Source organism: Somniosus microcephalus, chromosome 6, assembly GCF_052327205.1.
Source record: "Somniosus microcephalus isolate GS21.2 chromosome 6, FLI_Smic_1.0, whole genome shotgun sequence".
Taxonomy (NCBI): Eukaryota; Metazoa; Chordata; class Chondrichthyes; order Squaliformes; family Somniosidae; genus Somniosus; species Somniosus microcephalus.
In genome coordinates, this window is record NC_140992.1 from 62,479,182 (window position 1) to 62,504,207 (window position 25,026).

General features: G+C 41.0%; 1 protein-coding gene and 1 pseudogene across 4 annotated transcripts in view; both read right to left on the reverse strand.

Moving 5' to 3' along the window:
• Positions 1-304: 304 nt before the first annotated feature.
• LOC147115764 (uncharacterized) overlaps positions 305-25,026 on the reverse strand; it is a 500,089-nt gene continuing 475,367 nt past the window's right edge. For all 4 annotated transcript variants that reach the window (XM_085990285.1, XM_085990282.1, XM_085990283.1 and 1 more), the window contains 4 exons: positions 21,859-21,961; positions 10,865-10,934; positions 9,055-9,158; positions 305-3,414 (listed from right to left, as the gene is read on the reverse strand). In XM_085990285.1, the coding sequence (XP_085846411.1) occupies positions 3,249-3,414; positions 9,055-9,158; positions 10,865-10,934; positions 21,859-21,961 (443 nt within the window). In that variant the 3' untranslated portion in view covers positions 305-3,248. The remainder of the gene's footprint in view (positions 3,415-9,054; positions 9,159-10,864; positions 10,935-21,858; positions 21,962-25,026) is intronic.
• On the reverse strand, positions 16,687-19,284 carry LOC147115765 (uncharacterized; annotated as a pseudogene).

The window sequence follows — 25,026 nt, forward strand, 5'->3', positions numbered from 1 at the left end:
ATTGCAGTGTATCCTCTATGTAGAAATCAATTGGCATAATCAAGTGTGGAATACTGATGTATGCTTAATCACTATTTTGCAAATGCAAGCTGCTTATTGTTTGAATCAAGAAATATCTTATTCACTATTTTGTAACCTGAATCCTTAGATTAGATTTTAAAATAAAACACTTTCTGTTGCAAGCCTTAATTCAGAAAAACAAAAATGTTCAACTCTTAGTGCATTTTTAAACTTGTTAAGCAAAGATAATGCAAGCTATATCATTTGCAGAAAGATTTATCAATAATCAACTATGACAGGATGATTATTCAGCATAATAAGTTTATTTATATTTAGTGATATAACCGAACAAGTAATGACTGCTATACATATTTTGGAAAGAAATGCCATTCAGTAACTGTACAACAGAACCATACAAAATTTATTGGGTAACAGTTGAATTCTAGATCCATGATGTAACTTTACTGTATAGATCATATTCAACCTATTAGCTTCTTTAAGTAGGATACTATGGTGCAAAACTATTTCATAAGCAGTAATGGCAGCTTGCTACCATTCTAGTGCTTCATGTGGAAGATGCTTTTTTAAACATGTATTTTAAGGAATGACACAGAGAAATATATAAAGTTTATACTTAACTTTAGTGCTTTCTCAGTGCAGTTATGAGCATCAATTACATATAAAAGGTTGAAACTAACAGTGTTGTACATTATCTCAAGCACTCATAAGAAATGAGAGGAGCTAAGGTTTCCAGCCCTTCTGGGTTGTCCTGGAGTCTCCAGGAATTAAAGATTAGAGTCCTGGACACTGCTGCAAGCACCAGAGAGAAAAATCACTGGGACATTAAAAAAAATTGTTTCTTTTAACACTTTTTCATTTTAGTTGTAAAAATATTGGAGATGGGGAAAGAAGGCTGTTTGACTAACAACCAACAATCATCCAATTTGGTAACAAAGTGTCTGTTCGCTTTCCAATTGGCGTGGGATGGCAGTGCGCTGCATGGATAGATGGGTAACCAATAATTGAAGCATAAGGGTGGGGCGGTTGGTGAAAGATCATGGGAATGAAACCTTCCAGAATACGTCCAACCAGAGTTGGAAACCCCCATGGGCATCTTCATTTGTAACAAATCTTTAAAGATAAAGAATTTGACATAACTTTGGTTCTTGAATGTTATGATAATGTTCATAGATTTAAAGACAAAAACATCAAGAATCTTTATCAGCTTTAACAAAAGTCTGACCCAGTTCAAATAATGATTACTGTTCAACATGCAAAAAGGGTGAGGAAAAGCCATCGGGCCTACCAATCAACTGCCCCGTCAGGAGTGCTGCTATCTTCTAGGTGAGAGAAGAAAAAGGGTGTGAGCAGTCCCACAATTTTTGAACATTAGAGGCTGCCGTATATTCAGTATCATGAGTCCTGAACCCTGTTAGTTTCAACCCTGTCTTCATAATTGTTTAACAGTATAGTAGTTTCTTATTCTTGTCACTTGATTTTGTATCTTGTTTCAGCTAATGTTTCAACTGACCATACGTTCACATTATACCAAATGTTTGACTTTGAATATTAAAATGAACGGTAGGGGCAATTTAAAAACAAGTAGTAATGTATGGAATATGTTATCTGTTCCAATGAGTGGAAGAAGCAACCTTGAATATACTGGAAAATCTTGTTGCATTTTTATTTGTACATGTAAAGACCTAATTCTTCAATAGTTCTTCAGTATCTCCTGAGTGTGTAATGTTTTAAAACATTTACATTCCTGATTTAGTTTTACATCTAATAGAAAAGCTGGACTGTTACAAACTACACATTACAATATTTCAAACCATGTAAATTGTTAATTATTAAGGATGAAATTATTACATTCCTTATTGATCTGATTTTTGTCTTAAAAATCAAGCAAATGAAATGTTTCAACAATCTATATTTTTACATGTTCAGTGCATTTAGCATCATAGCATTTTACAGCACAGGAGACCGTTAGTTGGTCCATCACACCTGCACTGGCTCTCTGAAAGAGCAGCCATTTGTAAATGTTTCTTTTTCATTCACTTCCATTTTAAAAGCTATAATAGCTTCTGCTTCCACTACTATCTTGGTAGGGCATTGTGTATATATAAAAAATCTAACCCTTTGTTCTTTTGGTGGTGGTCTTAAATTTATGCCCTCCAATTACTGATTTGCCAACCAATCCCAATAGTTTTCCCAGTTTATTTTATCAAAACTCTATGATTTTTAACACCGCTCCTCTAAAGCATATTTTGAACTACTATTAACTATCTTAGCTCTAATGAAATGAGCCCCAGTTTTTCTTGTCTCTCTTTATAACTAAAGACTCAACCCTGGTATTGTAGTAAAGCACTGGCGCTGTCCTGCCAGCCATCCTAAAGTAACCCGGGTACCCAACAGTAGACAATATTCAGCTGTGGCCTAATCAAAGATTTGTGGTGGTTTAGCATACCTCTTTGCTTTTGTACTCTATGACATTGTTTACAAAACAGACTCCCATATGCCTTTTTGTTTTACAGCTTTATCAACTTGTCCTCCAACTTTATCTGAAGAAATTCCAATACAGTGATTGCCATGCGGCAGTACTTTATATGTAGGCATATGAATGGATATGATCGCATTTGGATGTAAATTCAAGTTCTTTCTTTTCTTTCACTTAGGAATTTTACTCTTGTATGTACTAGAGTATTGACATAAATAACATCAATGGAGTCTGTTTTAACATAAATACTGACGAAAGAACCTTCCAGGCTCCTCAAGACTTCTAGGAATAGAAGTAAGCCGCTACAAAAGTTACTTTCCATTTTCCCCAATACAGCCGGAAAATAATTAATACAAGGTAATAGGAATAACTGACTTTGTATTTAATAGATTGTAAACATAGTCAGCCAGTCATTAAATTAAGTTCTGAGTTACAATCAATTGTGAATCAAGCAATGACTATAATTAATAAATATTAAATGGAAACTGCACATGATTACATTAATATATTGCATTGAATTATCTGAAACATTTATCTTTGAATGTCATTTGCTTAGCTCTAAAGGAGTGTATAATTATTACATACTTATTCTGTTAACAAAACGATATATTAACTAACTCCATAAGAATAAGACAAAATATACCTGAAGTAAACTTCCAGCTCAAACATTTTTCTTCTTCAAAACCTTGGTAGCCAAAGCTAATTTGTGCAAAATTCCTTTTTAAGGCATATGTTGAAGTGTTGCACAATGTCAGACTGTACCATTACCCGATGGTGAATATGTGTGATACCAACCATGTGTCATCAAAAATAAAGTTTGATAGATGTCATATCCCACGGCAAATAGGAAATAAACTGGGAGAAGCCAATGTAACAAAAAGATTCTTGGACTCACTGGCAAAGGCACCGTAATATGCCTAGAAAAGTAAATATGTGGTCAACTTTTCAGAATGATATAGACAGAACACACAAACTCCACATGACCTGTTTTGTAACTTACTGAGGTCAGTTCACAATTGCAACATTTCCATTATACTTGTAATCTCAATAAAAAGTTTCAAATTTTACTGTCATATGAGAGAAATTGTCTAACCCATGTAGAACTATAAATATGCTGACTGAGTGAGCTAAGTCTGAATTGAAGCCGTTATAATCATAGCTTATTGTTTTGATTGTTGCAGTTTTAGATAAGTAACTTAGGTAGGCTACAAATTTTAACAGTATTGATCTAAGTGCCGTAACATTTATTTGAGTATACCCAATTGGGGATAAAAAGAAAAATATGCAAATACTTGAAATCTTAAAAATAAAAAAAAGGTGCATATATGCAGCAGATCTGTCAGCTCCTGAACTAATTAGCTAATATTCTGAATATAGACTTTGCCTCATAATCAAATATAATTAGGGCTGAAAACCAGAGCGAGGAGAGAATAACCAGCAAGGGTAAAGCTTCAGGCAAGTGAACTTTTTTTTTGTTCGGTCCTGGGATGGGGGTGTCACTGGCAAGGCCAGCATTTATTACCCATCCCCTGAGAAGGTGGTGGTGAGCTGCCTTCTTGAACCACTGCAGTCAGTGTGGTGAAGGAGTTCCAGGATTTTGACCCAGCGTCAAGGAAGGAACGGTGATATATTTCCAAGTCAGGAGATGGTGTTTCCATGCGCCTGCTGCTCGTGCTCATCTAGGTGGTGGAGGTCGCGGGATTGGGAGGTGCTGCCGAAGAAGCCTTGGCGAGTTGCTGCAGTGCATCTTGTAGATGATACACACTGCAGCCATGTGCGCCGGTGGTGGATGGGGTGCCAATCAAGCGGGCTGTTTTGTCCTGGATGGTGTCGAGCTTCTTGAGTGTGCAAGTGGAGAGTATTCCATCACACTCCTGACTCATGCCTTGTAGATGGTGGAAAGGCTTTAGGGAGTCAGGAGGTGAGACACCGCAGAATACCCAGCCTCTGACCTACTCTTGTAGCCACAGTATTTATGTGGCTGGTCCAGTTAAGTTTCTGGTCAATAGTGACCCCCAGGATGTTGATGGTGGGGGATTCAGCGATGGTAATGCTGTTGAATGTCAATGGACAGTGGTTAGACTCTCACTCACTGGAGATAGTCATTGCCTGGCACTTGTGTGGTGCGAATGTTACTTGCCCCTTATCAGCCCATGCCTAAATGTCATCCAGGTAAGGCATGGACTGCTTTATTATCTGAGTTGCGAATGGAACTAAACACTGAACATCCCCACTTCTGACCTTTATGATGGAGGGAAGGTCATTGATGAAGCAGCTGAAGATGGTTGGGCCTGGGACACTGCCCCGAGGAACTCCTGCAGCGATGTCCTAGGGCTGAGATGATTGACCTGCAACAATCACAACCATCTTCCTTTATGCTAGGTATGACTCCAGCCAGTGGAGAGTTTTCCCCCTGATTCTTATTGACTTCAATTTTACTAGGGCTCCTTGATGGCACATTCGGTTAAATGCTGCCTTGATGTCAAGGGCCGTCACTCTCGCCCCCCCTCTGGAATTTAGCTCTTGTCCATGTTTGGACAAAGGCTGTAATGAGGTCTGAAGCCAAGTGGTCCTGGCGGAACCCAAACTAAGCATTGGTGAACAGGTTATTGGTGAGTAAGTGCCGCTTGATAATACTGTCGATGACACCTTCCATCACTGTGCTGATAGACTGATGGGGCGGTAATTGGCTGGATTGGATTTGTCCTGCTTTTTGTGGACAGCACATACCTAGGCAGTTTTCCACACTGTCTGGTAGATGCCAGTGTTGTAGCTGTACTGGAACTGCTTGGCTAGAGGCGTGGCTAGTTCTGGCGCACAAGTCTTCAGGACGACAGCCGGATGTTGTTGGGCCCCAGAGCCTTTGCCGCAGCCATTTCTTGATATCACGTGGAGTGAATCGAATTGGCTGAAGACTGGCTTCTGTGATGGTGCTGACCTCAGAATGAGGCCAATCTGGATCATCCACTCGACATTTCTAGCAGAAGATGGTTGCAAATGCTTCAGCCTTGTCTTTTGCACGTGCGTGCTGGGCTCCACCATCATTGAAGATGGGGATATTCATGGAGCCTCCTCCTCCCATTAGTTGTTTAACTGTCCACCACCATTCATGACTGGATGTGGCAGGACTGCAGAGGTTTGATCTGATCCATTGATTGTGGGTTCGCTTAGCTCTGTCAGGACTACGTGCATGCTGCTTCCGCTGTTTAGCATGCACGTAGTCTTATGTTCCCGCTTCCTGAGGTTGGCACCTCACTTTTAGGTACGCCTGGTGCTGCTCCTGGCATGCTCTTCTGCATTCCTCATTGAACCAGGGTTGGTCCCTTGGCTTGAAGCTAATGGTAGAGTGAGGGATATCCTGGGTCATGAAGTTACAGATTGTGGTGGAATACTTCCGTGCAATTGATTGATTTAACTAAACCTGTGTAGTTTCACTTCACAACTATATAAGAAAAACACGTTACACTTCTTGATACTATTACAAGGCAGTGAATGGGTTTAATAGCCAATGCTCTCACCTACTCTTCCACCCTACATAAACTTAAGCTCCTCCAAAACTCTGCTGCCCATATCCTAACTCGCACCAAGTCCCGTTCACCCATCACCCCTGTGCTCACTGACCTACACTGGCTCTCGGTCCAACACTGCCTTGATTTTTAAAATTCTCATCCTTGTTTTCAAATCCCTTCATGGCCTCACCCCTCCCTATCTCTGTAACTTCCTCCAGCCCTACAATCCTCCAAGATCTCTGCACTCCTCCATTTCTGGCCTCTTGCGCATCCCTGATTTTAAACACTCCACCATTGGCAGGCCTTCAGATGCCTAGGCCCTAAACTCTGGAATTCCCTCCCCTCCCTAAATCTCTCTACATCTCCTCCTTTAAGACACTTCATAAAACCCACCTCCATCTGTCCCAATAGCTCCTTATGTGGCTCGGTGTCAAACTTTCTTTGATAACGCTCCTGCGTAGTGCCTTGGGATGCTTTACTACATTAAAGGTGCTGTATAAATACAAGTTTTTATTGTTGTTACTCTCCCTCATTTCTTGGCCTCACTTTCCATCTGATCATCTGCCATCAGCAAAATGATAACTCTACCAAGCACGTCTTTTTCACTCCCTGCTACTCAGAAGACTGAATGAGGGTACTGCAGTGGTAATGGTTCCTCTATCATCACACACACGCCTTCCTGTCACATTCTACTGCAACTGTAGCAGAGGCAACACCTGTTCAATTGCCTGTTGTCACACCACCGTCAAAGATTCCAGTCTTTCAATGTAAGACTGTAATTTACATGTACTCCTTGCACTCTAGTGTGCTCTATTGTTGATGGTATGATCTCTACACTGGGGAGATAAAATACAGGTGGGTAACAAGTATAATCCTGACCTCCCTATGGCTCAAAGCTTAAGCACCCCATTCCCACTCTAATCTTCCATTTTTGTTCTCCTGCAATATTATAACGAAGCTTAATCCAAACTCGGCTTCTTCCTCAACATATGTCTTGCATTAAGATTGACGTTAGCAAATTCAGACATTGCTGTCTTGCCATTTTTCTGTCTGTTGCTCCCATTTGCATTCCAGTTCATTTTGCAGTTTTCACTGCCTCTGTGTTAGGAATTTAGGCATGGTAATTCCTAACATTTACCTCTTGTTTTCCCCTGTCTCCATTTTGTTCAGGGGCTTACTTATGAAAGTAAATTCAGAAATACCAAATTCTTACATAACTTAAGTATATTACTCTTAGTTTTGTACTGCATTGACCAAGCAATTTTCCCAAGAACCCCATTTGTTTTCCCTAAACTGCCTAAAGCGCGCTCTCATTGCTTGTGAACCTTTAGTGACCAGTCACCAACACTGCTTTTTCTGCTCAGTTACTTTTAAATGGCAGTCATGGGTGGATCAGACATGCCTTGAGTTGCCTGTGTTTATGTTTCAAGATGATGTCGGGACTCGGTCTGGTCACAGCAGGTGAGCCTTGTTCCAGAAGGGGTAGGGGTGTGGCCATGATGAGGGAACAGCAATTGTGGGAGGGAGATTTATTACACAGTGACCTGGGGAAACCTGTGTTATTTAAAATGGACAAAAATTACTCTCAAATAGGAAATTGCAAAAGCCCAAGAAATTTTTTTCAAGGCTCTATTGAGGGGATGTGTGCTGGAGGACTGCAGAGTGGCCAATGTAGTCCCATTTTTAAAAAGGGAAACAGTTAATCTGAGTAATTACAGGCCAGTTACCTTAACATCTGTGATGGGGAAAATTTTAGAGTCTTTAAGGATGAAATGACCATTATATAAATAAAGAGAAAATAGAAGTAGCCAGTATGGCTTTGAACAGTGACGATCTTGCTCGACAAACCTCAGAATTCTTCATGGTACAGTAGATGGAGGAGATGTAGTGTACATGGATTTTAGGAAAGCCTTTGACAGGGTACCACAAAGGAGATTACTAGAGAAGATTAAGGGGTATATCCCTCACTTTCCAATCTTATTCCACAATTTACACACCTAAGCCTTTCCCTTTTATCTGCATTTTAATTCATGTCAATTCTTACAGAACAATATACAATTAGGTAACTACTATTGGTAAATCCAAATTTAAAAAAAAATCTAGACTACAAATGTGAGCAACTCTTCCAGCCCTAACTGCCACACAATCAAAACTCTCAAACATTACTACCTCACTCTGCAAAAAAAAAAAAGTCTCACTTTGCAGAAAGGTGGCTCAATACGAGTCAGCTTCTCCCATGTGTATATACACAAAAATAAAGAATTGGCAGGGGGAAACAAAAGGAAACTCATTCTTCAGCAGCTGGCCCTTCTCCACAGTCTCACTAGATTTACTCACATACATTTGCTCACGCAAAGTAAATCAAATTAACCTTCAAGCATTCCAACAATACACTCCTGTATGGTCACTCATACAGTCCAAACTTTCAAATACCACTGCCCACTCTGCAGCTTATCTTCTATTTTGCAGTTCTGATGAAGGATCTACAATCACAAATACAGTAGTTCTCTTTTCAGATGCTGATGGACCTGTGCATTTTCAGCATTTCTTGTCCCAACAGGACACCACAAAAAAGCAATGAGTGTGTTAAATCTGGGTGGATTGGTTCCATTACAGTAATTAAATAAATGCATCATACTTGGAGTTATCCTGTTTATACAATGAAGGTGCCGAGGAATGCCAATATTTTCAGTTTATCTTAAATTTCCTATTTTTGAATCAATTTTCTACCTAGTGCTCTATTCCCCATTTCATAACTTTGATTATTAAACATCAATGTGGAGTCTTGTTAAAACCTTTTTGAAAATCTACGGCGCTAACATCTGTATTTCTCTTGTTCATTACTGCAGTCATCTCTTCCAAACAAAACTTTTGAACGATGGTTAAGCATAACCCCTTTCATTAATTTCATTTAAAACTTAAAAAGGGAATTTTTAAAATCTCAATCAGCTACTCCATCTTTGAAATTTGTAGAAGTTAACTTGTTTTTTCTCCCCTTGAACAATATTTTGTTGACTAATATAAATTATTAAAAATATATATACTTACTTATATGGCTCTGATCGAGCATTTCGCAGCATCAGGAAAATGAATAGGCCAGCTTCAATATTTAAAGCAAATGAGGCGACTTTTTCAAGCACAACAACAAATCCCTGTAGAAAACAACAGCAATAATAAAATATGAAAATCTACAGTTTTGGGGGCAGAGCAGAGGAATGACATGTGTGTTCTTTTGTGATGGGGGAGAGCAGGTTAAGTGTTTTGTTTTGCAGTAATGTGACAAGTTTCATTAGCAAGGGATTAGCTGAAGTTCTGGTTGTGAAATGTGGAGCAATTCATCACTTCTTTGGCCTAATATTTGGTAAACTTGATTATTAAAAGTGATGAATATAGCAATTGTTATACAAAGATTCACTTGAGACATGTTACATTCCACAAATGTTAAATGTCAAAGATCACACAGTTTCAAGAACTAAAGCAAATACAGGAAACTTCCGTTTATCCAGAGGTTAAATGTCCGGAAAGCTCTATCTACCGGCAAAATTCAGGAGTTGGTTTAGATAATTTTTTTTCTTTTCGTTGCTTTTCTCCAGTCCTGGCTCTGCAAGCGTCTCTGTAGCTAAGCAACAGCTTCAGCTAGACGCTTGCAAGCTGCGCCGACTGTTTTGAAGCTGTTGCTAAGCAACAGGGTTTGTTGCTTCACACGGCGCTCTGAGCTCCGTATGTTTTAACATTAGCGCTGGTTTCTACCGCCGTTTTGATCTAACGGCACCAGCTCGGTCCCGTCTGTGCCGGATACCAGAAAGTTTCCTGTACCGTGGAAAAAGTTAGTTATAAATGTAGTGTGTGTACTAAAGCCTCAGTTTCCCACCCGCAGCCAGATTGAGAGGGAGGCTGGCTGGCTCCAGGTGGGTAGGCCAGTGGCACTGGGCCACACAGAAGTGGGAGGGATTGCGTGGGGGGCGGAGGAGCATGGGCAGGGACCCCCTCACAAGGCCTTTGATCCCCGCACCAGGCCAGCAATCTGCCCACCTCGCCCCAGGCCTCCGATTCCCCCATGAGGCCTCCACCCCTGCCCCCCCAGCCCGCCCTGTGCTTCTCCTGGTTCCTGATCCCTTCAGACCCCTTATCCCCCTCTCCAGCCAGCCCGCAATCTTGTTGACCCCGGGCGGGGATAGGGTAGATTAGGCAGGGACCCTGGATCCAGGAGGTAAGTGTAAAGTCAGTTCTCGCCTTGCTTTAGGTGGTGGGTTTCACGAGGTGTGCAAAACCCGACCAGCTAAAGTTAAATTCAAAATGCAGGTTAAAGCAGAGGCTTCCAGCCTCATTATAATATTTAAATAGATGACCCTCATCCTGGCAGTGGATTCTTCATTAACTTCTGAATATCCGACCTTTTTCTTCTCTCCCCTAAATTTAATTTACCTAATTCAGTTATGCATCCTGGTCTAGATCCCCAAGAAGGATAATACATTTTATTTAATTTTTCAGATCCGATGGGTAAATGAGTGTTTCCAAGATGGGTTGGGAGCTTGCCACCCCCGCCCCCTCAATGTTGCCAGCCAACACCAAGATTCCTGGTAGGTGCCCAAAATGTGTCCCGAGTGCCATGGTGCCCCTCTGTATTTAAATTAGGTGACCTCCCCGGACCCCGTACAATTGTGTCAGATCTACAGCGGGCTGGAGCTGGCATTTAGACCGAGATCAAAGGCCCGTGGAATTTTAGCCCCCATGGTCTCTCGTAGAAACTGCTGGAATTACAGGGTTGAATTGATAATACACTATTACAGCAAAATGTATCACAGGATTTACTCATTCATTCATTTCATTAATACAAAATTCTTCCTGCTGAACTTACCTTTGGATTAGAGAAAGCCACCATAAAAATAATACCGAATCCCAGCAGGCAAACTAATCCTTGAGTCACACTGGTGAGCACAGCAATTATTTGGTTATTACACTTCTAAGATATATTTTCCAATACAAATAATATCACACAGATAGAACAAGAACAACTTACTTATAGCAGCTTTAACATAAGACGCCCAAACGTACTTTATAAAAGTGGAAAATAACCAGAGATCAAGAAATGGAGGACAAAAGAATAGGGGTGTTGACTGAGAGCAAGACGGCAGAGGTAGAAAGGCAAACAGATTTAGGTAGAAGGTTCCAGAGTGTTGGGTCATAATGCCTGAGGTTCCTATTGTGATATCTTGTGACACAGCATATATATACAACAGCACATCATGGCTTCCAGTAAGAACTGTACTGCATATGGCTTTATTATGTAAGTTCTGACGAAGGGTCATCGACCTGAAACGTTAACTCTGTTTCTCTCTCCACAGATGCTGCCAGACCTGCTGAGTATATCCAGCATTTTCTGTTTTTATTTCAGATTTCCAGCATCCGCAGTATTTTGCTTTTTTATTATTATATACATCAGTAGTCCACCTGGTTGCTCTATTACACTTCGCCCTCCGTATTGAAGAAGTTAATCATAGCAAATAATCATTGTACATGACTTGCATGGTATACATTTCTCAAATGGAACCCATTTTATGTTTCCAAATTCTACTATAGAATTCTGTAACACAAACAAAAGATATGGGCTTATTTTCCATATATACAGATTAAATTTAACCATTGGTTTTCTGTTTCGAAGAGCATAGCTTCTTTCTTGAACAGAACTTTCAGATCTTGTTGTAGGACTTTGACTCATTCTAGGCTGAGCCTGCGGAGAATTTTTCTCCAAGGGCTGATGTTGATCTACATTTGGACTCTCTACACTTTCAAACTGTTTGTCTGCCTGACTCTGGCTTAAATTCTGACTTTGTCTTGGACTTGTTTTTGGTAGTCTGATGTAGGATTTGCGACTGGTACTCTACCTTGTAACAAGACTATCTGACTCATCAGAATAACTTGAATCATCCCAGCTTTCAACTCCTTCCACATCTGGTAGGTAAGATATGATCAATGTGAACAAACATAAATACATAGAAGATAGGAGCAGAAGTAGGCCAAATGGCCCCTCGAGCCTGCTTCGCCATTCAACGAGATCATGGCTGATCATCCAAATTCAGTACCCTGTCCCTGCTTTCTCCCCATATCCCTTTAGCCTTAAGAAATATATCCAACTCCTTCTTGAATATATTTAATAAATTGGCCTCCACTGCCTTCTGTGGTAGAGAATTCCACAGGTTCACCACTCTCTGGGTGAAGAAATTCCTCCTCATCTCTGTCCTAAATGGCTTAGATTGTGACCCCTGGTTCTGGACTCCCGACCATCGGGAACATCCTTCCTGCATCTAGTCTGTCTAGTCCTGTTAGAATTTTGTAAGTTTCAATGAGATCCTCTCTCATTCTTCTAAACTCCAGCGAGTATAAGCCCAGTCGACCCAATCTCTCCTCATACGTCATTCCTGCCATCCCAGGTATCAGCCTGGTGAATCTTCACTGTACTTCCTCCATGGCAAGAACATACTTCCTCAGATAAGGCGACCAAAACTGCACACAGTACTCAAGGTGTGGTCTCACCAAGGCCCTGTACAACTGCAGCAGGACATCCTTGTTCCTATACTCGAACCCTCTTGCTACGAAGACCAACATACCATTTGCCTTCTTAACCGCCTGCTGCACCTGCATGCTTACCTTCAGCGACTGGTGCACAAGGACACCCAGGTCTCGTTGCACTTCCCCTTCTCCCAATCTATTGCCATTCAGATAATAATCTGCCTTCCTGTTTTTGACACCAAAGTGGATAACCTCGCATTTATCCACATTATATTGCATCTGCCATGCTTCTGCCCAATCACCCAACCTGTCCAAATCGTACTGGAGTTTCTCGGCATCCTCCTCACAGCACACACGCCCACCCAGCTTTGTGTCGTCTGCAAACTTGGAGATATTACATCTAGTTCCCATGTCTAGATCATTAATATATATTGTGAATAGCTGGGGTCCTAGGACTGATCCCTGCGGGACCCCACTAGTCACTGCCTGCCACTCATAAAATGACCCGCTTATTCCAACGCTTTGCTTTCTAACCTTTCCATGATCAAACATCTTGACCAAATATGTGTGAGGGCCACATGTCCTCACTACTCTTCCTGGTAACCACTTTAACCATTTATGGTGATGGTTCTTCACTCTAACCTTCTGATTCAACTGCACACCTCTCTCTAACTCTATCTTTATCATGACTCTCTTTCTGCCTTGATTGTTTCTCTTCTACGGCCTGTGCCAAGTTTGGCTTTAACAACGAGAACCTGGTTCGTGGCTGTCGTTTGAGAAACAAATCTGCTGGTTTTCTACCAGTAGTGGTATGAGTAGTATTCTGATAGGTAATCAGAAAATTTGCCAGTTTGTGGTCCAACGACAACTGACGTTTCTTTGGATTTGGAGCCAACATTTGCTTGAAGAGGGCACGTTTGACAATTTGTACTGTGCGCTCTACTGCACCATTTGAAGCAGGGTAGTAAGGTGGAACTTTGGTATGTTTCACACCATTTCTGATAATGAACTCTTCTGAACAAAATTGTGGCCCATTATCAGACACAATTTCTTCTGGGAGGCCATATGAAGAAAACAATCTTCACAAATTGTCTAGTGTTTTGCTTGTTATTATCCACGTCGAAAACATGTCTACCCACTTCGATTGACTATCACTATGAACAATTTCTGTCCTTCTAGCTCAGCACAATCTCCATGTAATTTGCCACACTCTGGGAGGCCATTTCCATTGCTGTAATGGTACTGATGGTGGTTTCTTGCTCACTGATTGATAAGTTGTACACCAACTATGTACTCTATCTCTTTATCTAAACCTGGCCACCATAAGTAACTGCGTACAAAGCGCTTGGTCAAGCACATTCCCAGGTGCTGGTTATGAAGATCTCCTAACAATTTAGGCCTGAACCTACTTGGGATAACCACTCTTGCTCCCCACATGATACAATCTTTATCCACTGACAATTCATTCCTATGAACGAAGTATGGATGGATATCTTCCTCTGATACCTGGTTTGGCCATCCATTTGCTATGTAATCATACACCTTTGACATAATTGGGTCACGTTTGGTTGCCTGGCAGCTCATCAATGTATGAGAAATAGAACACTACTTCCTTATTTGGTGTAACTTGTAATGGGGATAGCAATCTGGACATAGCATCAGCATTACTGTGATCAGCTGATCATCTGTACTCAATGTCATATGTATACGCTGACAAAATCAAAGTCCATCTCTGCATTCGGGCTGCAGCTAAGGTTGTAACTGGGGACTTTGGATGGAAGATTGCTGTCAGGGGCTTATGGTCAGTAACTATGGTGAACTTACGACCAAACAAGTATTTGTGAAACTTCTTGACCCCAAAAATCAATGACAAAGCTTCCCTTTCGATCTGCGTATAATTCTGCTCACTGGCACTGAGAGTGCATGAAGCAAAAGCAATTGGTCTCTCCTCCCCACTTTCTAGTTCATGAGAGATCACTGCCCCAACTCTGTACAGAGAGGCGTCACACGCTAGCTTGATCTCCTTAGATACATCATAGTGAATTAACATGCTACTCTCTACTAACTGGCTTTTACACTCTTTGAATGCTGTGTCGCATTCTTTTGCCCACTTCCAAGGGACCGGTTTTCTCAATAGCTCATTCAGTGGATGTAACAATGTAGCCAAGTTTGGGAGGAACTTTCCATAATAATTCAAAAGATCGAAGTTCAGAGACATTCTTGGGAGTGTGTGCATTTCTGATTGCATCCAGCTTTCCCTTGGTTGGATGTAAACCATCTTTGTCTACTCTGTGCCCTAAGTACTCCACTGAGTTTTCAAACAACTCACAGTTGTGAGCTGTCATTCGTACTCCGTGCTTCTCTAGCCGTTTGAGCACTTCGTTCAACACCTCACCATGGATTTGCCTGTTTGATGCTGAAATGAGTATGTCATCCAAATAACACACTACCGCTTCAATCCCTTGCAAAATTTGGTTCATGACCCCCCTGGAATGTGTCTGGGCAGAAGACACTCCAAATGGTAGTCTATTGAACTGATATAGGCCTCGGTGAGTATTTATAGTCAAGCATGACTTGGACTCTTCATCTAACTTAAGTTGTAGGTGGGCGCTTGTTAGATTTAACTTTGAAAAGATCTGGCCACCTGTCAGCGTTGTGAACAAATCTTCCACATTTGGCAATCTATTGGGTAGATTACACTCTTGAACCTGGTTTATGGTTACCTTATAATCACCACACAACCTTACCTTACCGTCTGACTTAGGTACAACAACAATGGGTGTAGCCCAATTACTCAGATCTACCTTAGAGACAATGGCCCAGAAGTCCAAAGATGTGCGGGTTAGGTTGATTGGCTATGATAAATTAACCCTTAGTGTTAGGGGGATTAAATATGTGGGGTTACGGGGATCGGGTGGGATATGTGTCGGTGCAGGCTCGATGGGCTGAAATGGCCTCTATCTGCACTGTGGGGTTTCTGTGATTTCTGTGATCTGTGAAATTCGGGTCGGGGGCTACCCGCGGGTGCAAGCCCCCGATCTGCACTTACCTTGCGCGCCGGCCGTTGAGCTGTGGGCCCCCGTAGAATTCCGATCCGGGGCCTGGTCCAGCTGCCGGCGCGCAGTGCTTGCGTATCCCAGGGGCGCAGTTAGTTCGATGTGTCCCCTGGGATCACGTGGGCCATGGGGAGCCAATCGGAGCAGGGAATGCTCCATTCATAAGATTGACAGGAAGAGCTGTCAAGACTTATAAATACAGGTAGACTATCCTTTATCCGCACTTCTGAAAACCGAAAACCTCTGAAAACCGAAAGTTTTTTTGTGGAGCGTAAGTCGTGCGCACGACATAACCCGAGTGGCGCCAAACATGACCCGACGCGGCCGATGCTTTTCTGGCCTGATTTGCGGGCCAGCTTAGCGTAGGAGTCAGCCGATATCCGGCTTTCTCACAACTGGCGGCGGCAGTCGAGCCCCAGACCCCCGCTAAGTCAAGGAATTCAGATACGGAGCAGGGGGAGCTGTAAACGGACTGTGAGCGACAGCACAGAGAAGCAGGAAGGGGAATGAGACACGCAACAGTCGCAAGAGGTAGCCTGAACTTTTAAAATTTATATTAAATACAAATGCTAATGACCAAATTAATTTAATGTTCAGAGTTTCCCAGTCTGAAATAATACCTTCTGAAATCCGAAAATTTCCGAAAACCGAAACACAGCTGGTCCCAAGGTTTTCGGATAAGGGATAGTCAACCTGTACTACGGCCCCAAAACAGCACTAAATCTTCAAATAATTTTTTTTTTTTTAAATCACATTTTTTAAACTATAAATTACATGAAATAACTTTTAAACAATAATTAAAATTTTTGAAGAAAATTATTTTCTAACGGAGCTTAAAATAAACTTACCTTGCTTTAAAGTATTTAAAAATAATAAACCTGTGGAAAAAATGTTTTAATTTTTAATTAATTCACCACTTACCTTGTAAAAAGCAGGCCTTACGCCTGCTTTTTACATGTCTAACTTCTGGAGACTTACCCTCCCGGGAAAACCTGCAAAAAAAAAAAAAAAACGAAGTCCGATGCGCACGCGCAGCCTCTCCCGCGCACGCGTTCGACCTCTGAACCCCTTCATTCAGGGGATCAGAAGTGCCGGTTTCCCGTGCATGCAGGAAACCGGCACTTCCATTGGGCTTACGGGTGAGTACCCCATGCGTACTCACCCGTGGAGACCCGAATTTCTGGGCCAATGTTCAGTTTCTAGTCTTTTGAGTTCTTGCTCAACTTTCTCCTTGAGTGCGTATGGTATGGGATGTGGCTTGCAGTAAATTGGTCTTGCATCCTTCTGCATTCTGCCACTCACCTTGAATTCTTGGATCGGACTGCCCATTTCACTGAACACCTTCAGATAATGCTTGCTGACATCATCTATTGATGCAAATTTGCTTCCACACGAAAAATCTCATTGCACTCCAGCTTTAGTGATCCCAACCAATTTCTATCTATCAAGGCAGACTTGTCACCTGCCACTACTATGAGAGACAAGTTCTGACACTGATCCTTGTATTTCACTGGTATGGTGACACTTCCTACTACAGGGATTTGCCTCCTGAGTAGCCTCGCAGCTCTACCTTCAATTTCTTTAGTCGATAATCAGGCAACTTGTCGTTATATGGTGATTCTGGAACTACGCTCATGGATGCACCAGTGTCGATTTCCATGGGTATCCTGGTTCCTGCGACATCTACTTGGATGACGATACCTCGCAAATCGCTGTTAGATACCTTCGTGCTCCTGATGACATGAATCTCCAGAAACTCCTCGTCCTGCTGCTTCTCTTCAACGGTATGTAGTGTCTGGCGATTTCTACTTCTAGCATTGCCAGTCGGTTTACTCTTATGTCGACACGCCTTCGCAAGCTGCCCAGTTTTCTTGCAGTAGAAATACTCTGCCTTCACATATGGACAGCTTTGAGCAATGTGTTGGCCTAGGCACTGATAGCACGACTTCAATGCACTGTTACCTTGGCCAGTTGCTGAGTCCTTGGGGCCCAACTGCCTTTTACTTTTAGCCTGCAACCGATTCACCTCGGTTGTCTAACGACTGGAAATGGCGCGGAACTCTCAGGAGAATCGGTTGGCCATATCCATTGACATAGCTGTCTGACAAGCTAAGTCAAAAGTCAAGTTAGGGGTTGTCAACAATTTACTTCTGATATGTTCATTTTTCAACCCATAAACAAAGTGGTCACACAAAGCTCGGTCCTGAAAGTTTCCAAAATGACAGTGAATGGATAGCTTTTTTAAAGCTACAATGTACTCACTGATACCCTCGTCATTTAATTGATCATGTGTTCCAAAACGATAACTTTCAGCAATTTCCAGCGGCTCAGGACTGTAGTGCTGTTCTAACTTGGTTAGGATCTCCTTCAGTGGTGTGTCCTTCAGCTTGGTGGGAACAAGCACATTTTTCAGGGTTTCATACACCTTGGGGCCTGCTTCAGTCAAAGAAATAGCCCATTTCATTTATAAAACCGCCCGGTTACGGTTTACATCATCGGAGACTTCGACAATACTATTCGCGGTGAAAAACTTTTCTAGCTGCTCCACATACACTCCAAAAGTCTCTCAGTCATGATGGAACTCACCCAAGAGCCCTATTATTTCCATCTGGACTCTGGCAACGTGACAGTTCAGCCACGTGTGCTCAAAATTTACCTCGGATTTTTAAGTTTTTCTGCAAAACGAAGAACAGTCCCTCCGTCGGTTGGTAGGATTATCCTCCAACAAAAAATTCAGCTAGGGAATCCGCAATCACATCCTCATCGCCAATTCTGTGATATCTTGAGACACAGCATATATATACAACAGCACAATATGGCTGCCAGTAAGAACTGCACTGCACATGGCTTTATTATATACATCAGTAGTCCACCAGGTGGCTCTATTACTCCTATCCACAGTATTTCCTTGTACATTTCTAATAACCTTGAATCCCATTTATTGACAAGAACCTGTCTAGTCCCTTCTTGGAGCCCATTAAGGTTTCCTGTTACACCTTCCATGCCAGTACTCTGTTCCACATACGTACCACCCTTTCAGTAAAAATGTTCCTCCTGCATTTCCTATTTTTTTTGTTGCCCTCTCTGTGGTCAACATTCCTGCTCCTCATGGTTCCATATTAAAACTGCAGGCTGCTGCCAGCCACCGTTCCAAGCCTTCCTGATCCCTTCCACTCCCCCACCCTCCACTTCCCGGATTCACCCTATGACCGATGCTGGCATCTCCACCACCTGAGCTTTGTCATCATGACTGGCGCACCGCCTCTTAGAGTGCGACTGAAGTCCCGAGGATCACGGTTGCGTCCTGATGATGCAAGAGGACCAATTTTGCGTGGTTCTCTTGCACATCAGTTATGACACGCCAATTTTGTGGTTGCCATTGGGTCTGTGTCTGAAATCAGGCGTGACCCAATTTCTATGTGTCTGACTTTTTTAATATATATATAACTCAATTAGCCATTTCCTGGTCTTCTGGTCCTACTCTGGTATATAATGAGCTGTGAAAAATGTTAGCAATCTTTTTGATTTTATGTGTCAATTTTGTGCTCATCGAGATGTGAAAATGCTCAGCTAACTGGAGAGTGAAGCTGCTCTTATTCTGTTCATTAATGTGCCTTAGTCCCAACTTCAGAAGTGCATCCTCTATTGCAACAGTTTGAATGTTTCCACTTCCCACACCAACAATCCCATGGCCTATGAGTGAGACTGCCATTTAGTGCCCAATTAGGAGAAGATTTGTGCTACGGATTCCAGTTTTTTTTAATCACCATTTTGTTTCTAACCTTTAATTTCAATATAAAATAAAGTGCACCTACGATGTTTATTATTGTTCACTGTTCTGAAATGTATTTTAATTTTAATTTGCAATATATAATTTTGATCCTCCACTATACTTATATCTAACTTGTTTTTAAATATCTTGATTACTGCAGAGAAATTCTGCCTAATCTTTCATTACTCCCCCTTTCAAACTCTTGCGATTTCTTTTACGAATTTGGTCATATTTCAGAAAACGTAAAATGACAAATATCATGTGGACTAGATATCAATCATATATCCATAGATGAGTGGTGGGAGCAATGTTTCCTGTAAGCTGCGTGGCCATGCAGCGCTCCAGGGAACCCACGCAGCCGGCTTTTCAATGTAAAATCTGTGCATTTGCGGTATTGGGAATGCCTCGTGCTGCCCCTTAAAGGGGCCGCGCAGGGCCAACAAAAATTACAGGGAACATTGGGTGGGAGCTAAATTTTAGATGATGGGGAAAATGGGGATTAGTAGTGAAATGGTGATTAAACAGCTGGAGTCCACAGCACATCCTCGTGGCACGAGTATTTTTTTTTAACATTTATTGACGGCTATAAATTCTGAAAGGGATTTATTAAATCTCTTAAATGAGCAGTTTTATTAAATGATACCAAATAGAATATTTTAATCTGAGTAAAAATGGGTGGGAAAGCAAGTTGTGCAGAGGACTCAGAATCTGCAAAGGGATATAGACAGGCTAAGTGAGTGGGCAAACATTTGGCAGATGGAGTATAATGTGCGAAAGTGCGAGGTTATACACTTTGGCAGGAAAAATAAAAAAGCAAATTATTATTTAAATGGAGAGAGATTACAAAATGCTACAGTTCAGCGGGACCTGGGGGTCCTTGTGCATGAAACACAAAAAGTTAGCATGCAGGTACAGCAAGTAATCAAAAAGGCAAATGGAATGTTGGCCTTTATTTCAAGGGGGTTGGAGTATAAAAACAGGGAAGTCCTGCTACAACGGTACAGGGTATTGGTGAGTCCACATCTTGAGTACTACGTACAGTTTTGGTCTCCTTTATTTAAGGAAGGATATACTTGCATTGGAGGCAGTTCAGAGACGATTCACTAGGTTAATTCCAGAGATGAGAGGGTTGACTTATGAGGAAAGATTGAGCAGGCTGGGCCTATTCTCATTGGAATTTAAAAGAATGAGAGGTGATCTTATTGAAACATATAAGATACTGAGGGGGCTCGACAAGGTAGATGCAGAGAGGATGTTTCCCCTCGTGGGGAAATCTAGAACTCGGGGGCATAGTTTTAGAATAAAGGGTCGCCCTTTTAGAACTGAGATGAGGAGGAATTTCTTCTCTCAGAGGGTTGTAAATCTGTGGAATTCTCTGCCAGAGAGCTGTGGAGGCTGGGTCATTAAATACATTTAAGGTGGAGATAGACAGATTTTTGCAAGATAAGGGAGTGAAGGGTGATGGGGGAGCGGGCAGGGAAGTGGCTTTGAGCCCAAGATCAGCCATGATCTTATTGAATGGTGGAGCAGGCTCGAGGGGCCAAGTGGCCTATTCCTGCTCCTATTTCTTATGTTCTTATGTAACTTACTGGTCTAAAAAGAAATAAACTGACTTTCATTTTACAAATATTTGGATGATTGATATTTAGTGCAATAAAAATCAAATAAACTAATTTATTCCAATGTGAATAACAAAAGTCAATACCTTATTTTCATTGACAGTAGCAAAATGGAAATGAATGAAGAAACCATCTGATAAGATCTTCTATTTTCTATACATTTTATTTTGTGCTTCCTATATTTGTGGTACTTCTAATGAAAAATCCATATTGGAGGCTCTGGTGGTTTTGAATATGAACTGTGGCTCAGTTGGTAGCACCCTCACCTCTGAGTCAGAAGGTTGCACTCTCACCTCTGAGTCAGAAGGTTGCACCCTCACCTCTGAGTCAGAAGGTTGCACCCTCACCTCTGAGTCAGAAGGTTGCACTCTCACCTCTGAGTCAGAAGGTTGTGGGTTCAAGTCCCACTCCAGAGATTTGAGCACAAAAATCTAGGCTGACGCTAGGTCGGAGGTGCCGTAAAACCGAGGCCCCGTCTGTTCTCTCGGGTGGACGTAAAAGATCCCATGGCGTTCTTTCGAAGAAGAGCAGGGACATTATCCTGGCCAATATTTATCCCCCAATCAACATCATTTAAAAAAACATTATCTGGTCAATATCACATTGCTGTTTATGGGCGCTTGCTGTGTGCAAATTGGCTGCCACGTTTTCTACATCACTATAGTGACTACACTTCAAAAGGACTTAATTGGCTGTAAAGCACTTTGGGACATCTGGTGGTCGTGAAAGGCCCTATATAAATGCAAGTCTTTTGTTTTCTTTCTTTGACATGGTATTGCCTTTACCTCTCTGATGTTTTGTGAACCAGTAACAGGCAATTTTTTTTATCACAATTCTGAGCAGTTACTTTTTAACTGTCTTACAATTGTTATTTAAGATTGAACTGTTGCTTTACCTTTTCAAACCGCCAATCTTAATTAGTTGCAAGCAAGACTTTTCACACTGTTCAGAAGCATTCTCACATTTTCTGTCCCAGAAGGAATCCACCCAGCCTTCTACTGCAGGAAAAAGATCATAGGAAAGAAAGAAAAAAATGGCTTAAGTGTCAAGGCAAATACTACAAGAATTTCAGATTTTAACACATAATCAATACCGGTGATCACTTCAAATTGCATTACTATTTTCAATTTGATGGTACAGGTAGTATGTTACAAGTCAAACTAATGAACACAGATATCTCCGTACTTACTACTTTAAAGCCTGACTTAGCAATCATTTTGTTTGAGATAATATCGTTATATATTGTTTATGTTTACTATTATACATGGAAACAAGTTCACATGCTCCTTTGCAGGAAAAGCTTAGGGTCTCCTGAACAGAATTAGTAAACAAACTGAGGAGAAGTTGAAGTGTCCGACTGAGATGCTGCTGAGTTTACCCTGGATTTAGCTCATGATCTGAATCATTACTGGGGAGAAATATATGCTCCAATAATTTCCTGAAAATTTGCACCTTAACAATGGTGCATCTACGATGTGCGCCAATATTCTAGTGCAGAAGTTCCAGGAATTTATTGTGCAAGTGACTTATGGCATTATTTACACCATTGCATAATTTCGTGGGACTTTTTGCCGTTACCCTCGCTGAAACGGTGAGAATTTAATTATCATAGCTCCACCTACCATTAAAATCAATGGTGATCATGAATTTCCTGAATTAACACCCGCTTTTCACCGTTGCCACTTAGACTGAAAAATGTTGGTGCTGGAGACCTGGCAGCGGCATGATTTATTGATTTTAAATGCATTCTCTGATTTAATTTACAAGATATGCATTTTGCTTGATGATTGGGACTTGTTCAAAGACAGGTTCTTAAACCATTGCATTGTCATGTCAATAAAAAAGTATTATTAACGACGCTGTAAAGTATTTTTTTAACTATGTTTCTTTTTAAGCATCGATTGTTGGTAATCTGCCTCTTCAAAAGTTTATTCAGCTAAAATAAATTGATCTCAAGAATAAATAAATGCCAAAAAAGATAATTCAACATTTGTATCAATGTGTGTACAAATTATGTTTAATCAATACCAAGTAAAACTATATAAAAACTGGGCTGGAGAGGGCAGCAAAAGCTCTTACAGAGATATCAGTCCCTAAAGTCACAAAGTTGAAGGACTCTTAGACGACACTAGCCTCACCTCTTCATATTTGGATTAGAATATTCCCCATCAGTATGACATGCCAGTTTCATGGACCTATTAATCTAATAAAATTTGCTTCACTTTTGTTCAACATTAGAAATGGCCTGAAATTAATTGGGTCCCCAACCTGCTTCAGTCCAACGTTGTTTTTTCTCAATCATTCATTGTTATGATGAAACTATCCTGGGGGATTCCTGTTGCTATTTGTAGCAGCTAATCCCTGTCACTAACAAAGGTGAAATACTTTGCATCGATTTCACAGCCAGAGATGGCTGCACGTAGACTGATTTTAATGTAATACAGGTTGTTGGTTTGATGAAATTACCCGAACATTTATCAAAAAATACAAATTGTATCGATTTACATTTTCTCTAACTCAGCAATTATATCTAAAGTGCAGGAGCAAAGGAGTTAAGAACAGAACTAACTGGTAAACAGAGTACACCTTTTCAATTTCTGCTTTAAATTGTGAAAGCTAATAGATCGACTTGGGACATTTTATTTAAATAATTACAAATAGACTCAACAAATGATCTGGAAACTCTCAGGTACTTAAGTGGTATTTTGCAGATGGGGAAAGGAATAAAGATTGTGAAGTCAGATCAGCTTAGTTACAATCAAATTTAATAATTATTACTTGCAAGTAATAAAAGCTGATAAACGTTGATTACTATTGGGGATTGGGAAAGGACTGGTATCCTCCAATTCTGTTTTGAAGCCTCATTTATACATGGTGGCGATAAGCAATTCAGTTTCTTCCATTTAATAAATGGTATCCATCTAATGTTTGGTCAATACAAATCTATTTGAAACATTGGCCCGGATTTTACAGGGCCTATGACTGCGTACGCTGTCATAAGTACATCACAAGTTCCGGGTTTCTGCATGCACGAAAACCCAGAACTTGGGATCTAGCAAGTTTCAGCTTGACGGATCATCCACATGTGCAGGAAATGGACATTCGCTGGCACAGGGTTATGCTATTTGCCCAACTACTGCCCAGCGAATGCCCACAAAACTCTTACGCCTGGTAAAAGCAGGTATAGGGCCGCCTTTTACTTGCGTAAGGGTTAAAGTAAATGTTAAAATAAATTTAAAAAAATCATTTAAACATTCAAAAACCTTATTATTTTTGTCCCCTTTAAAAATGTTTACATTTATTTTTCAAAAAATGTAATTGTTTTAAGTATTTAATTAAATTGTATTTTAATTAATTTTAAATATGTGGTGATTTCTTTTTATTTAGGTTGTGTGAAAGTGTGTTTTTTATGTCATTCCTAGTATGCTTATGGGGATTCTGTAAGTAAATGGAATCCCCATAAGTATATTGGGAAGCCCCCTTTTTGTTTGTTTGGGACAGCCTTGTGATCCCAGGGACGTTTGCAGACCACCTGCGCCCCTGGGATATGTAGCCATTTTCGCAGGCCCAGGACTGCAAGAGTCCGAAGTTATGGAGGCACCAGGTAGGTGCGTACTTTCCTCGCAGCTCTGAGGCATTCGCCTGTGGAGAGCCGCCAACCACAATTTCAGGTCCAACAGTTAAGTTTCTTCTTTGATGCAAAACGGAAGTACTTTAACCTAAAACACCATCTCGCGTTTATTATAGATTCGTAATGGGTGACTGCGAAATAATCAGATAGAAAACCTCTGCAAATTGTGGCTACAGATCCGATTCATGAATGCTCTGCCAGTGAGCCGGGTATTTTATGTTAATTGTATACAGCGTATTGTTAGCATTGTGCTGGGCTTTGTGACTAACCAAATTAACCATCGACATGTCCAGAGTTAGCAGTTGTAGTTCAAATACAGGCTTTCAGATCCTGAAGAACAAGGTTTTCAATTTTATTTAATTTTCATCACCAGGAGGAAGTGAATAAAAGTGAAATAACAAAGTATCTTATATTTGCTTTTAGTTATTTCCA